Raw genomic sequence first — 14162 nt, forward strand, 5'->3', positions numbered from 1 at the left:
GTTACAGAGGCTTTACTTCTGAAGGATTTCCAGGATGCAGTTTTTAATTCCCCATCATTAATACTCAGGGGTCGGCCTGGCGGTGTAGAGGTTAAGTTCACGTGTTCTGCTTCAGTGGCCCGGGGTTCGTGGGTTCGGATCCCACGGACCTACAGACCACTCGTCAAGCCATGCTGTGGCGGCATCCCACATGCAAAGTAGAGGAAGATTGGCACAGATGTTAGCTCAAGGCCAATCTTCCTCACCAAAAAAAGGAAAGATTTAACTCATTAATACTCAGACTAGCACTCACCATCTGAATTATAGCAGGCTTTCTTTTGCTTCCCCAAATTGTTTCTGCACATGTTTCCAGACTGACTTCCTTGCTTTCTCACATTTCTCCAATGATTGAAAGTAAGATTTACAAGTTACAAATTGCTCTGTCAGGCCTTAAAGGCCTATCTAATCACCCCATCACCTGTGAAAACATTGACAAGGCCTCCTCCCAGTGTCCTCATTGTCCCAGACATGGCTCTTACCACCAGCACAGATTTATTTTTCTACCTGAGAATTTCTCTCACCATTTTTTCTTTTTTGTGAGGAAGATCAGCCCTGAGCTAACATTCATGCTAATCCTTCTCTTTTTGCTGAGGAAGACCGGCTCTGAGCTAACATCTATTCCCAATCCTCCTCCTTTTTTTCCTCCCCAAAGCCCCAGTAGATAGTTGTATGTCATAGTTGCACATCCTTCTAGTTGCTGTATGTGGGATGCTGCCTCAGCATGGGCAGAGAAGCGGTGCATTGGTGTGCGCCCAGGATCCAAACCCGGGCTGCCAGTAGTGGAGTGCGCGCACTTAACTGCTAAGCCACGGTGCCGGCCCCCTCTTTCACCATTCTTTATGGCTTAGTTCAAGCTTACTATCTCCATAAAATTTCCAGGAACTACTCTAAACATATATGACATGGACTGTGTATGAAATAATTTAGTACATAAATTATACACTGTTAAATACCACAAAACTATGGCTAGAAGCACATTCTATCCACGTTTGGCAGAAATGCTGCAGTGCTCATTCTGGCCCAAGAAACTCTAAGGCTGGATTACTGAAATGTTCTAGTTGAGGCTGTCCTAGAGGACCAAGTAAACGCAACCTAGTACTATGACTAGTAACATTGCTGCATCAATATTTAGAGCTATTGTACTTTTCAAACATTAAAATTTTGGTATCAGTCATTAAATCAAGGACATTAGAAAAACCACAATCTGTGACTTTTTTAAATTCTTAAGCCTTACAATCACATAATTTACAAATTTGTGCCGATGGTATATCTCCTGAGTTGGCAAAAGCACCATTACCAATCATACATATACAGTAGTTCTAGTTGTATGTGTTTTTGAATAGCTGTTTAAAAGACAACCCTCAATTATAACCTAGTATGACTTAGAAAAGAATTCACAAGCAAAGTTTGTCATGCTGAATTTTAAAGCATCTGACCTCACACATCATCAATAAAATGTCAGAAGTGTTAAATAGTCTTTATTTGAAATTATACATAAACCACACTAAAATGCCTTTCATTAAGTAAAAGGCAACATTTTAGATATAGGGAATTTTAATTGAATTGGTATAGTTAAGACCAAAAAGATAAAGTGGACATTGTCAGTTTATCTTCAGCCTTTGCCTTTAACAGGCTAATGAACACAACTTGGAACAGGTAAGTCTTGCTCTGTTCTATGAAACAGTAATCTCCTCAGTATTTCAATATATTACTATAACCAGTTATATAAATCTAAATATAAAACCAATCTCCTATAGGTTTTGAGACGACATTCACCATCTCTGTGAAAAGTTGAACATCACTAATCAAGTCCAATCATATCTTTAGAAGGGGAAAACAGGGATAACACTTACTGGATTGGAATTACTACCAAAAGTCTTTTGTATCCATTTAGCCACAAGCCAATCTTATTTAAATCAGGACTGTTCAACAGAAACATTCTATCAGCCATACATGATCTGAATTCTAGTGTATGAGATCAATTTAAATATGGTACACATAAAAAAGGGCATGAGACGTTTCTGTTTTGTAATAAATAAGGCAGCGGCCATCTATTACTCATTAGTAGCTTTTTTGAGATAGGCTATTAAGTCTTCCCTTTCTGCCTTCTTCTTAATGCCAGCGAAGATCATTTTTGTTCCAGGGATGTACTTCTTGGGATTCTCCAAATACTCCATCAGTGTTTCCTCTTTCCAGGTGATGCCTAAACAAGGAGGGATGTAGTGTTAAGTATTTTACCCTCCTGATAAAGGGTTTACCATAGATTACATTCATGCAGTTTGTACTTCGGTTATTTAGCAACTCTATCCCTCTTACCTTTGTTCTTGTTGGCATCTGTGTAAGAGAATCCAGGGGCCTGACCTGTCTTTCGCCCAAAGAGACCATGGAGATTTGGCCCAGTCTTGTGCTTGCCTCCCTTTTCCACAGTATGGCACTGGGCACACTTCTGAACAAAAATCTTCTTGCCCTTCTCAACATCACCCATTTTTAAATCTAAAAATGAAAGACTCGATTTATTACATTTTTCCTCCAAGTAAAAATACACTGGAAACCAATGATCATGCCAGTCACTTAATTACTAATCCATTGCAAATCTAAGACATTAAGTACCAGGATGTTTTACTTAGTACACTTACAATACTCTTTAATACCAAAAACACTATTTGAAAGGAGAACTTCGCTAAAAAGACATCCATGTGTGTTTAAGTCATGAAAGGTCAAAGCCCAAGTAAGCAAGTGAGAAACTAGTTTAAAATTGTTTCAAAAGGTGAGGCCAAGGTCACAAAAAGTCACAAATCTGATTAAGCTGAACCGCGATTACATTAAACCCAAACCACCAACATTCCAACTTTTAAGACCTAATTGCACTCATACTACAATTTAAAGCTATTTCTCTCTGAGAATAAGGCAAAACATTAAAAAAAGAGGTCATGGTCGATTCAGGCTGCTCAGCTCACTCTAAACTGTTTTGCTGTGGGTGGGGGGTGCAGCGGCGGGCTGCGAGGTCTCCCAGGGACCCCCATCCCCCAGCTCTGGAATCCCCAGGATCGAACACGAGGTTACCCATCCTGCCCGGTTTCAAGGACACTGACGAAACCTACCTTTCCGAGATGCCTGAGTAGGTTAAAGAGAGAAGCGACAGGTGTCCAGGGTAAAAAATAACCCCTTACTGGAGAAGCAGTAACTTTTGCTCTTTGAAAAAGGACGCGAGGCGCTGCGCAGGGTCCCGGTACTCCCGCCCTCACCCCGGAGAAAATCTTATCTACTATTTCCACAGCCCTTCAACCCCGACAATGGGAAGCCCTGCGTCTCGGTCAGATCCGTGTCTCAGCCGCCTCTGGGCCTTGACTTGAGTCCGGAGTTTACCTAGTTGGGGTTCCGCCCCATCTCAGGCCGTATCCCACCCGATTCGGGCTGAGACAGTACAGATCGCCATTCCCTGCCCGCTCCACGCGGGGTCACTCGGCGGTCCCGGGCGCGGGCCTCCGCTCGCTCGCGCGCCCCCCACACAGGCGCGCGCCCCCCAAGGCTCCGCCTGCTCCCAGCAGCGGTCCCTGCACCCGGAGCTCACCGCTCTTTCCGCGCGCGATACTCCCGCTCCTAAGCCGGACGTCCCGCTTTCTAACTCCAAGGACACGCCGGTCCGCGCCTATGTACCGGTGTTGGTGCAACCGAACTCGCTCCGCCCTCCCGCGGCCCGACGTGCGGCCGCGCGGGCTGATACGCAGTGACGTTACCGCGCCTCATTGGCTCCAGTCTCCAGGGCCTGCGTCCGCGACCTGAGCGCGCATGCCGGCTAGCAGGGTAGAGTGTGCCGCGTTGGTGCCCTTCCTTTCGAGGCCTCTCTTGCCAGGCAGTTACGACAGGTCTTTGGACTTACGACGTCGAGGCGGTGTCGGGAGGGGCCGACATCACCCGCCTGCCTTTGTGCGCATGCGTTTGCGGGCGGGGAGGGTGGAGCCGGGTCGCGTCGTGGATCGAGGGCGTTACCTGCTGAGGTGACAGCTCTTGTGCTTGGTGACGTAATGCGCTTTGAGCGGGGCGTTTTGCTTGCCCGGAGGGAGACACCCCAACTCTGACTCACCTAGAGGTCTCCTGGCTACCGTCCCGTCAGCTGGCGACCTTTACCCAAACTCGGTCATACTTCCACGTCTGGTGCCAGGTGGCCCCGGAGAGAGAGCCTGGAACCAGGAGATCTAAGAGTTGGACACAAGCTCCTTACCTTGTTCCGCCTGCACCCTGTTACTTTAAGTCATTTTCTTCCACATCTCCCCTTGAAGGACTCCCCACGATTGGGGAAGGTGCTGCAGTTGCGGCGGAGACTGGATCATAGCTCTGGCCCCTCACCTGCCGGCTTCTTTTCTGGCAACACCCGTCTGCCCCTCGCCTTTGCGTGCAGAAAGAACGAGGAGGGTGTGCGGGCAGCATCTAGGAAGAAACATTTTTACATGATCGGCGAATTTTTGGAAATCTAGAGAGGATTTGCATCCCATCTAACCTAGGTAAAGGTCGTGTTCAAGTAAGGTAACGCGGTTGCAGTCATATTGGAAATGCAGGTTTGATCGCCACAGCTTCCAATTACCGTCCTTTTCTTCCAGAACCAGCTCCGCTTCCTGACATGCTCGGTTCTGTCCCTGGAAAGTTTCTTCTCGATTTCCTTGTCCCTCAAATTCAGCCCCCGAATTCTGGTGAATTTTTCCACCTTTCCAGTCTTCTATGTAGCACTGCTGTATTCATTCAGTCAAGTGTTTATTGAATGCAGGTTATGTGCCAGGCACTGTTTAGGGAACCTGGAGTAAATCAGAGAGGACTCGCTCCGGTGCAGCTTACATTCTAGCATCCTTCCTCCCGCCCCCAACTTAAGCAATAGATACTAGGAGGTTGACCTAGATTACCTTAGATCCATTCCAAACTACTGGTCCTATGATTTCTGCTCCAGAGCACCCATCTCCCTATGTAACTGGATTGTTTTTTATTGTTTTCTGTGTCCTGATGCCAGTTCCCCTCTCTCTAATCTGACACACTAGTGCCACAGAAGCGTGCTATAAAACAGAGCAGAAATCTCAACACTTATTCAAGACCTTTTGTGGCTTTGGGAAGGGACCAAGATGTGAGCATTTAGGTGTACTCCTGAAGTAGGCTCATTTGCCTAACTATCCAAGTTTTTAAAAGACCAAGCTCAGCAACACCTTGCAAATTCAGCCTGTAGTTTTGAAGCCAGGTCCTGTCCTGACATCGTCATGCATATCTATTCAAGGAATATGTGGTCCTTAAATAGGTAATTGTTCTGTCAAAATCTTTTGTGTTTGTGGTATCAGGAGTTACTAGTCTTTGTTCACAAAGGAGTTGACTCACGGAGAGTATCAGCATTGTGCTGATACTGCAGATCCTATAGATGTAGCAATAAATCAATTGGCCAAGCAAATTGATTGACATCATTTTAAATTTATTCCCATGAGGGGGAGAATAGAAAACAGGAAGTTCCTAATACTTTTAACTAAGGAAATTGTGGATAAAGAGTTTTGTTATTGAAAGTAATAGGAAGATGAGAAGAAAAAGAACAACAAAAGTGAACACTTGGCACAATCATGTAGTAAAGCAGATATCATAAATTATGTTATAATATGCATGTATTCAAGTTCTAAAGAGATTCGTAGTACTTACAGTTTACCCAAGATACCTGAGAGAATTAGTTGAGAACCATAATATTCTTCAAGTTGTTCTGTTTCATATTCATATGTTATATCTGTTCCCTCTACCTTCATCTTATCCCGTAGGATGGATAGTGGCTGGGGAGGCGTATAACTGCTATAAAGCAGATGCCTTAGATTTCTCCTTCTAGCAACATAATGGATGACATATTTTTAAAAACCCTCCTGATGAAAAAAATCTAGTAAGATACCTGCTCCCCCCACCCCCCAATCAAAACATGTAAAGAGGTCACAAGAAAGTTAGGGACCTCTCCAGGTTGGAGGCATCGTCTCCAGGTTGGAGGCATCGGGTAGGTGGAGAACAAGAACTGAAAACAAATGTGATAAGCATATGCTGACTCTAGGGCCACCTTAAGGACTTTTGCTGAAGCAAAAGAGCCTTAGGCTCAGCAGCATGGAAGTAAAGCTCATATAAGGTGGGAGTAGGGGTGTGGGGAGGTGGAGAGGGAAAGTTGGGTGCGACTCCTGCCTAATGTTGGAACACTGGAATCTAAAGGATAAAATACAGTCTGCTCACTGGCAAAGGGAAGAACCAGTTAGTCTTGTCTGGCTTGGCCCTTGGTACTAGGTGGGAGGAAAAAGTATCCCCTGAGAATTCACCACCTTAGGTCTGCCCTCATGCAGGCTTAGGGTTTGATTTTACTCTACCTGTGTTACTGCCCAAAATTGGGGTTCTCTTGCCTGATGCACATTAAAAAAAGCCAATTATTATGGCATCAGCTTTTGGGAAAAGAAAACAGCTTTACTGCTGGATCGCTCTGCAAGGAGACAGGGGCATATGCTCTCAGATCTGTCTCTCTGATCCAGGGCTTGAGACACAATTTATGGGGTGAAGGGCAGGGCAGTCTGAAGTGTGGACAGATGATTGGAGGCAGGGAGAAGTGAGGCAACTGATGATCTGTGCAAGCATAGTCAAGCTTCTTGGCTCTTCGTAGGATGCATGTTCACAAAATGGTGGTGTTAGTATAATCTGAGGGTGGAGTTTTCAGCTCCTTGATGTCAAAAAGGTCACTTATCGAGCATTTGCACAGGCCCAGTTGATGGGTTGGTGTTCTCAATCGGCTTGAACTGGACAATGGGGGACTCTTAGTTCCTGAAAGACAACTCTTAATTACTCTGATGATAAGATGGGGTCAGGTGAACTGGTCTTGTAGGGCCGCAGTTACACCTGCATGGTCTGATCTAAGAAACCTCTAGCTGGAAAATTAGCAAAGTAGGTGTGGATGGGCAGTGTGTTCTGGTGTCTGGCAGAAGCAAACACAAATCTCCAGAGGAATATCTCAACCCAGGCCCCTCAGGATTCCCATACTCTTAAGAAATGCCAAACATGAGATCGAAATGAAAAACAATGAAGAGCAAAATTATAGCCCCAAAGGGTCATAGGTGCTGGAATTATTAATATCATTAGGGAAGTAAAAATCTTACCAAGAAAGAGAGACCTCTTCACATCACTATGTTAAGAAAGTAAATCCATTCATTATTGAGTAAGCACAATACAGTCATTGTATATAGGTAATCCACAAGAAACTACCAAGTCAGAATAAAATCTTACAAATTTATACAGCAAAACTAATTATAATCCTTTTATACCATGCTATTTTTAGCTAGCATATAACATGAGGCTTTAGGATCAATAGTACCCTATTTCCCCTTTGTCAGCATAATTATCGCTTGTTATTTGGATTACTAGTAACATGTTTTCCGTAGGAGGACTTGACATCACAGTTTCTGGCCAGATCCTTCTTGGTTGAATTTTTCTTTTGTCACATTTCTTCACTCTGAGTTCACTTGGGAATTGGGGTAGCCATTTGTTTAATTAGTTGTCCTCATCCAAAAGAATAATGAAGCTTACAGTTGTTGTCCCTTGGTATCTATGGAGAATTGGTTCCAGGACCCCTGTGGATACTAAAATCCCAGGATGCTCAAGTCCCTTATATAAAATAGCATAGTATTTGCATATACCAAGATTGGTTGAATCCATGGATGTGGAACCTGCAGATACAGATATGCAGGGCCGACTGGATTTTCCTGAGAAACAAATGATTACACCTATATTAGGCTCCCAAGGTGAAGCTCTGTCTTCCTAGGTTATTTCAAAAGGGATGAAGCTCAGGTCTCTGAGAGACTTATTTACATTCCAAAAGGTTAGAGTGAGGACTAAGGCCCTTTAGATTTTCCTAGCAAACACTCTTAGAAGGGGGAGAGAGGGGAAATGGTCTCGTCTTCCTTTTTTTTTTAAATTTTATTTATTTATTTTTTTCCCCCAAAGCCCCAGTAGATAGTTGTACATCATAGTTGCACATCCTTCTAGTTGCTGTATGTGGGATGCGGCCTCAGCACGGCCGGAGAAACGGAGCGCGCTCCGAACCCCGGGCCGCCAGCAGCGGAGCCCGCGCACCTAACCGCTAAGCCACCGGGCCTGCCCTTGTCTTCCTTTATAAACAGAGAAAATATTTTTTATTTACCTTTACAGTGTATAATATGAAAAAGACAACTGAAAGAATTAATGAACTGTGAAGTAGATTTGAAGAAATTACTCAATGTAATATGGAGGACAAAGTAGTAGAATGTATAAAAGAGAAGTTAGAGAAGTTAAGACATAGGGAAGATAGAATAAAAGGTATAGCATAAACCTATTTAGAGTTCCAGAGGGATAAAATGGAGAAAATTGGGGCGAGGCCTATGTTTTAAAAAATAATGTCTGAGAATTGTCCAAAATCGACATTAAGACTCCTGTTGCTTGGTGGAACATCAGAACCCTCATGACAAGGAGAAGTATTTAAAATAACCAGATATAAAAGAGAGATTATCTACTAAAGAAATCACAAATAGACTTATAGCAGATTTCTCAATAATGAGAACCATGAAGTCAGCAGAGCAACAATGAAAACCAGAAGTCAGCAGAGTAAAACAGAAGCCATTAACATCCCCAAATGGCTGAAGAAATAGTTGTCAAGTTGGAATTGTATGTCTAGCTAAACTTTTATTCAATGAAGGCACATGATATTTACAGAAAAACAAAAGATGAGAGTTTATCACCAACAGACTCTTCCAAGAGAAACTTCTAAAGAATGTACTTCAAAAAGTGGAAAATTATCCCAGAAGAAAGGTGTGAAGTGCAAGAAGGAAGGGTGGAAAAACTAAATATGTGGATAAATCTAATGAAACATAAATTATATAAAAAAATTAAAATGTCTAATTTAGAAAGTAAAAACCAAAGTAGTTAAAATATGCAACAACAACATTTAAAATGGGAGAGTGTGATCAGAGTTTAGTTCTAAGTTCAATGTATTGCTCTTGAAGTGTTCATCTTGAAACTTGAAACATAATCACTGTAGAAGAAAGTGTATAACTTCTGAAACATTTGAAGGTAAAATGGAATTTAAAAATTTACTCAATCCCAAGAATGGTAGGAAAGGAGAAAAATAAACAGCATGTCAAAAATTCAGCTTATAGGAATGACAGAGTAGTTAGTGCCAACTCTTGCTGAAGACAATTTAAAAAGCTGGATTTATTAGTTATCTGCGGCATAACGTCACCCCCAAACTCAGCAGCTTAAAGCACAAACTTTTATTATCTTACAGTTTCTGTGGGTCAGAAATCTGGAAGAAGCTTAGCTGGGTTCTGTTTCTGGCTCAGAGTCTCTTATGAGTTTGCAGTCAAACTGTTGAACAGAGATACAGTTATCTGAGGGCTCAAATAGGACTAGAGAATCCAATTCCAAGCTCACTCACATGGTTGTCAGGCCTCGGTTCCTTTTTGGCTCTTGGCTGGCGGCTTCTGGGTGGGGCTGCTTACACGACATGGAAGCTTGCTTCCCCCAGACTGAGAGAGAGAGAGAGAGAACCCAAGACAGAAGCCAGTCTTGCATAACCTTTTATAATCTTGAACGTTATGTCCCATCACTTCTGCTGTTGGTCACAGAGACTAACCCTGGTACAATGTAGGAGGGGCCTTCATAAGGGTGTAAATACTAGGATGCAGAGATCGTGGGATACACTGGATGATTATATCTACATGCCTAGTTTTCTATAGATATATAGATATCTATTTATAGAAATGTATATATCTCTATCTATCTATAATATCTATTCAGGGCTGGCAGAGGTTTGGAACCTGGTACCTGGTAAACAACCCTTGCTTTAGGTCAGGATTTCAAAGGGCTACACCCTGGGAGTGAGGATGAACTGGAAAAAAAAACAGGTCTTACAAGGTCTGCTGCCTGACTTTGGGGGTTGGCAAAGGGAAACCTCAAAGTTTGAACTTGTAATAAGGAATTCTGTTTCCTTTAGGTACTGGCAGAACCAAATGAAAATTCTCTCTGGAAGAAGATAATATCAGCCTAGGTCTCAAATTATTTCTGCAAATTTTTCAAATAAAATATTCAGCAAAGAAAGGAAGATAATTATAGACACAACATAAGTGAGAACTGCCAGAAGCAAGAAAGAGATCATGGGGACTCCAGATTTTGGAATTATCAGACAGACTGTAAAATATTTGTTTAGTATGTTCTAGAGATAAAAACCAGGATTGAGAATTTTAGAAGGGAACTGGAAAGTATATGTATTACAAAAATGACATAACAGATTTGAAAAAGAATCAAATAGAAATTCTGGAACTGAAAAATAATCAAAATTAAGAGGATGCAATGATAATGTGAAATATACTTCAAGTGGAGTCCCAGAAGGAGAGAAGAATGGAGTAGAAGCAATATTTGAGTGAAAGATATCAATCCATAGATCGTAGAGACTCAATGATTTCCAATACTGTAAAAAGCCAAAGCCAAAGCCAATAACATAGAGGCCGACCCCGTGGCATAGTGGTTAAGTGTGTGTGCTCTGCTGCTGGCAGTCTGGGTTCGGCTCCCGGGCTTGCACCGATGCACTGCTTCTCAGGCCATCCTGTGGCGGCATCCCATGTAAAGTGGAGGAAGATGGGCATGGATGTTAGCCTAGGGCCAGTCTTCCTCACCAAAAAAAAAAAAAAAAAAAAAGAGGAGGATTGGCATGGATGTTAGCTCAGGGCTGATCTTCCTCACACACACACACACACACACACACACACACACACACACACACAAAAGAGACAATAATGTAAAGGCAAAATGAGAAAAACGCTGACATTTCAATAACAATGAAAAGTTCTCTATAGCAACAATGGAAACTAGAGGACTGTATATGGATAGTTTCAATGTACTGAAAGAAAGTAACTGTCAAATTAAATTCTTTATCTGGCAAAATATCTCTTAGGGATGAAAGAGAAATAAAGACATTTCAATCAAAAATTGAGTTTGCCGCCAGCATATCCACACTGAAGGAAATTCTAAAGGGTGTTCCTTAGACAAAGGTAAATGATTACAGATTGAGAGATCAGAGATGAAAGAAGAAATCAAGAGCAACAAAATAGGTCAATATGTGGTTGAATCCAAATGAACATTGTTCAAAGAATAATAATAATAATGTCTTTTGTAGTTGAAATATGTACATGGCAACAATATCATATAAGTCAGAAGAAAAGTAGAATTAAAATATTCTAAGGTCCTTAAATTATCCAGGAAGAAGGTATATTTTAGATTCTAAGGAAACTAATAAAATAATAGAAAATTGTGTATATTTTCTAAAGTAACGGAAAAAAAGGAACAGCAATTTTCTAAAAAAAAGGCAAAGAAAAAGAGGGAAAAATAAACACATTGTAAGATGGTAGATTAAAACCCAAATAGATAAGTTAATTACATTAAATCAACTAAATTCTGTAGTTAAGAATTAAGATACATATTTTTGTCATTTATTTATTTATTTATCGTGAGGAAGATGAGCCCTGAGCTAACATCCATGCCAATCCTCCTCTCTTTGCTGAGGAAGACTGGCCCTGGGCTAACATCTGTTCCCATCTTCCTCCACTTTATGTGGGACGCCGCCACAGCATGGCCTGGCAAGCGGTGCATCGGTGCGCGCCTGGGATCCGAACCCCGGGCTGCCAGCAGAGGAGCACTCGCACTTAACTGCTACGCCACGGGGCCAGCCCTGGTAAAGTGTTTCTTTATGTCTTTTTCCCATTTTCTAATTGGATTGTTATTTTCCTGTTGAATTTTTAGAGTTGTTTATATATTCTACATGTTAGTCCTTTGTTAGATCTGTGGTTTGCAAAATAATTTTTTCTCCCAGTCTGTAGTGTAGCTTTTCATCCTCTTAAGGGGATATTTCACACAGAAAAAGTTTTTAATTTTGATGAAGTCCAATTTATCAATTTTTTCTTTTATGGATCATGTTTTTGGTGTCAAGTCTAAGAACTCAAGCCAGAATGAAGCACATCTAACAAACATTTTCTCTGTAAGGCGCATCACAGACTTGCACTTAGGAACACTAAACAGCACTTCAGTACTACACTTGGGGGTCATCTTAAACCACAAGATAACCAACAAAAGACACAAAAATGTGAAAAATGTTGCATGAAGTAGACCGTGAAAAGGCCATTTTGTTTATATTATGAGAGCTGAAACAAGAAGGCAGTGTGTGGCCTTGATCAACCTCAGCTGGGAACTTTCTCTCCTGGAGAGTTGATGTCTGTCAGTTTTCTGGTAGCCTAGTGGGGAAGGGAGCTGCACCTCTCAGCACTGAGAGTCGGTATTTATAAGATCACTGTGCTGGTTACTCTCTTCTTGCATGTCTGGATCCATTTTCCACTTTTCTTTGCCTTAGGACATTGGTATCTAAGGATTGCATCACCTGAGCCCCCTTGCTCTCTGGCTTCTGGTTGGGTTCACCAGTGGAACACAGGGCCTTTCCCTCCTGAAGGGTTGGGAGTGGTAAGGCTTCTTGCTATTGCTAGTTCCTAGGTCCCCCACTGTTGGAAGTTCCCTTCACCCTGCCCATGTCTTTGTAAACAGTCCCTTCACTAAACTCCCCTTAGTGATATCCTTTGAGGGTCTATTTCCTGCTGGGATGCTGATTGATACAAGTACTTATTCCCTGTTTTCAGAACGGACCCAGTTCTCAGCTATGCTTGGCGTTCTCCATACTAGAAATCCTGTTTTACTTTTCTTTGGAAAATAATCTTCCAGACTTCTGTCAGGGTGAAGGGCAGTTGTCTTGCACTGTGGAGTGGGGTGGTGGGGGGTGGGCAGGGAGAGGATCTAGGGAAGCAATTGTGTCTTAGCTTTCACCCAATCTTCCTTAATTTAGCAACCCCACCCCTACTGCCACTCCCTGCCTTTACTCCCAGACCCAGACACTCCTGGTACTGAGTTCCTAAGCCCTTTGAGGATTCTGCTGGTGTAAATTGGGCTGTTTTCCCCACTGCCAGTTTAGGGTTCTAGTATCTTCGGCCAGTTAGGATCTACCCATCATCCATCTCCTTTCCAAAATGTTCTCATGTCTCAGCTCCTATTCTTCTTAGTGACCTGGCTAGTTTATGATTTTGTATGTAGGATTAAAAAAACCCAAAATACAATAAAAAACAAAACCAAAAAACTTCACTATAGTTTTAGCGTGCTTTTAAGAGTAAGTGAAATTAGATGCATGGATTTAATTTACCTTAATCTCGAAGGCTCCATAAATATTTTTCAAAATTGAGCATACTTGCAGTATAGGTATTCTCTGTCACCTAATAAGGACAGATGCATTAGCCTTAACACCCAGCGGAGTTAGGAGTAGAGCTGACATCCTCTGAGGAAAGTTGAGGATGATGACTAAAATAGATGTCTGAAGAGAAGGCTGCACTCCCTCTGCCTAGAGGTGGATGTAGTGAATACCGATAGTCAGAATGCAATTCTGTGCCCCTGCAACCCAGGGGAAAATGTGCAATTAAAACCCCAAATTCCTATACTGCAGTTGCATCTTCCAAAGTTTGTGCTTTGGCATTCTAGTCTGATGATATGCTCTATGATAAAAGGATCAAATTAGTTTGAAAAATATGTATATTTCATCCTCCTCACCTTGGACATTCCCAAATATGTTACATATTAAAGGCTATGGAGAAGCCTGTGATTAACTCATGTGATTGGCTTTGTTCTCCCCAGTGTTCTCCAATATTATTTTACCCTGTGACTTTTTGCTTCCCATAATACCTATTATAACTAATTTAACTGATGCTATAGAATAGAGTTTGGAAAAAATTCCATAATTTTAGCCCAGAATAGTTTTAAAGAAGGTGTAAGCAAATGACATGTTGGTCATGAAACAAAAACGAAAATTAAAAAGATGAAATCTCAACAAAATTCTCATAGAAATTCCTCATGAACTTTCCATGATGAACTATGTCTAAAATGTACCTCTTGGCACATTAAATGTGTTGACTTGCATTTGGAGATTAGCTAAATTCTTGGTGGACATCTTCCAAAAATGATATTTGCCTTTAGAATAATTGATAACGAGTCATCTGCTATCGTCTGAATGTTTGTGTCTCCCCAAAATT

At 41.9% G+C, this 14162-nt stretch overlaps 1 protein-coding gene across 2 annotated transcripts; it reads right to left on the bottom strand.

Annotated features, from left to right (window-relative positions):
- Nucleotides 1-1497: 1497 nt before the first annotated feature.
- On the bottom strand, nt 1498-3695 carry LOC131395500 (cytochrome c). Of its 2 annotated transcripts, none has more exons than XM_058527373.1 (3): nt 3611-3695; nt 2356-2532; nt 1498-2242 (listed from the first exon to the last, which is right to left on the bottom strand). In XM_058527373.1, the coding sequence occupies exons 2-3, from the start codon at nt 2522-2524 to the stop codon at nt 2094-2096; spliced, it is 318 nt and encodes a 105-aa protein (XP_058383356.1). In that variant the 5' UTR covers nt 2525-2532; nt 3611-3695; the 3' UTR covers nt 1498-2093. The 2 variants fall into 2 exon arrangements, with proteins under 2 accessions (XP_058383356.1, XP_058383348.1); XM_058527365.1 differs by lacking the exon at nt 3611-3695 and adding an exon at nt 3141-3592.
- Between the last annotated feature and the right edge of the window lie 10467 nt (nt 3696-14162).

This window comes from Diceros bicornis, chromosome 3 (genome assembly GCF_020826845.1).
Source record: "Diceros bicornis minor isolate mBicDic1 chromosome 3, mDicBic1.mat.cur, whole genome shotgun sequence".
In the NCBI taxonomy this organism is placed as follows: Eukaryota; Metazoa; Chordata; class Mammalia; order Perissodactyla; family Rhinocerotidae; genus Diceros; species Diceros bicornis.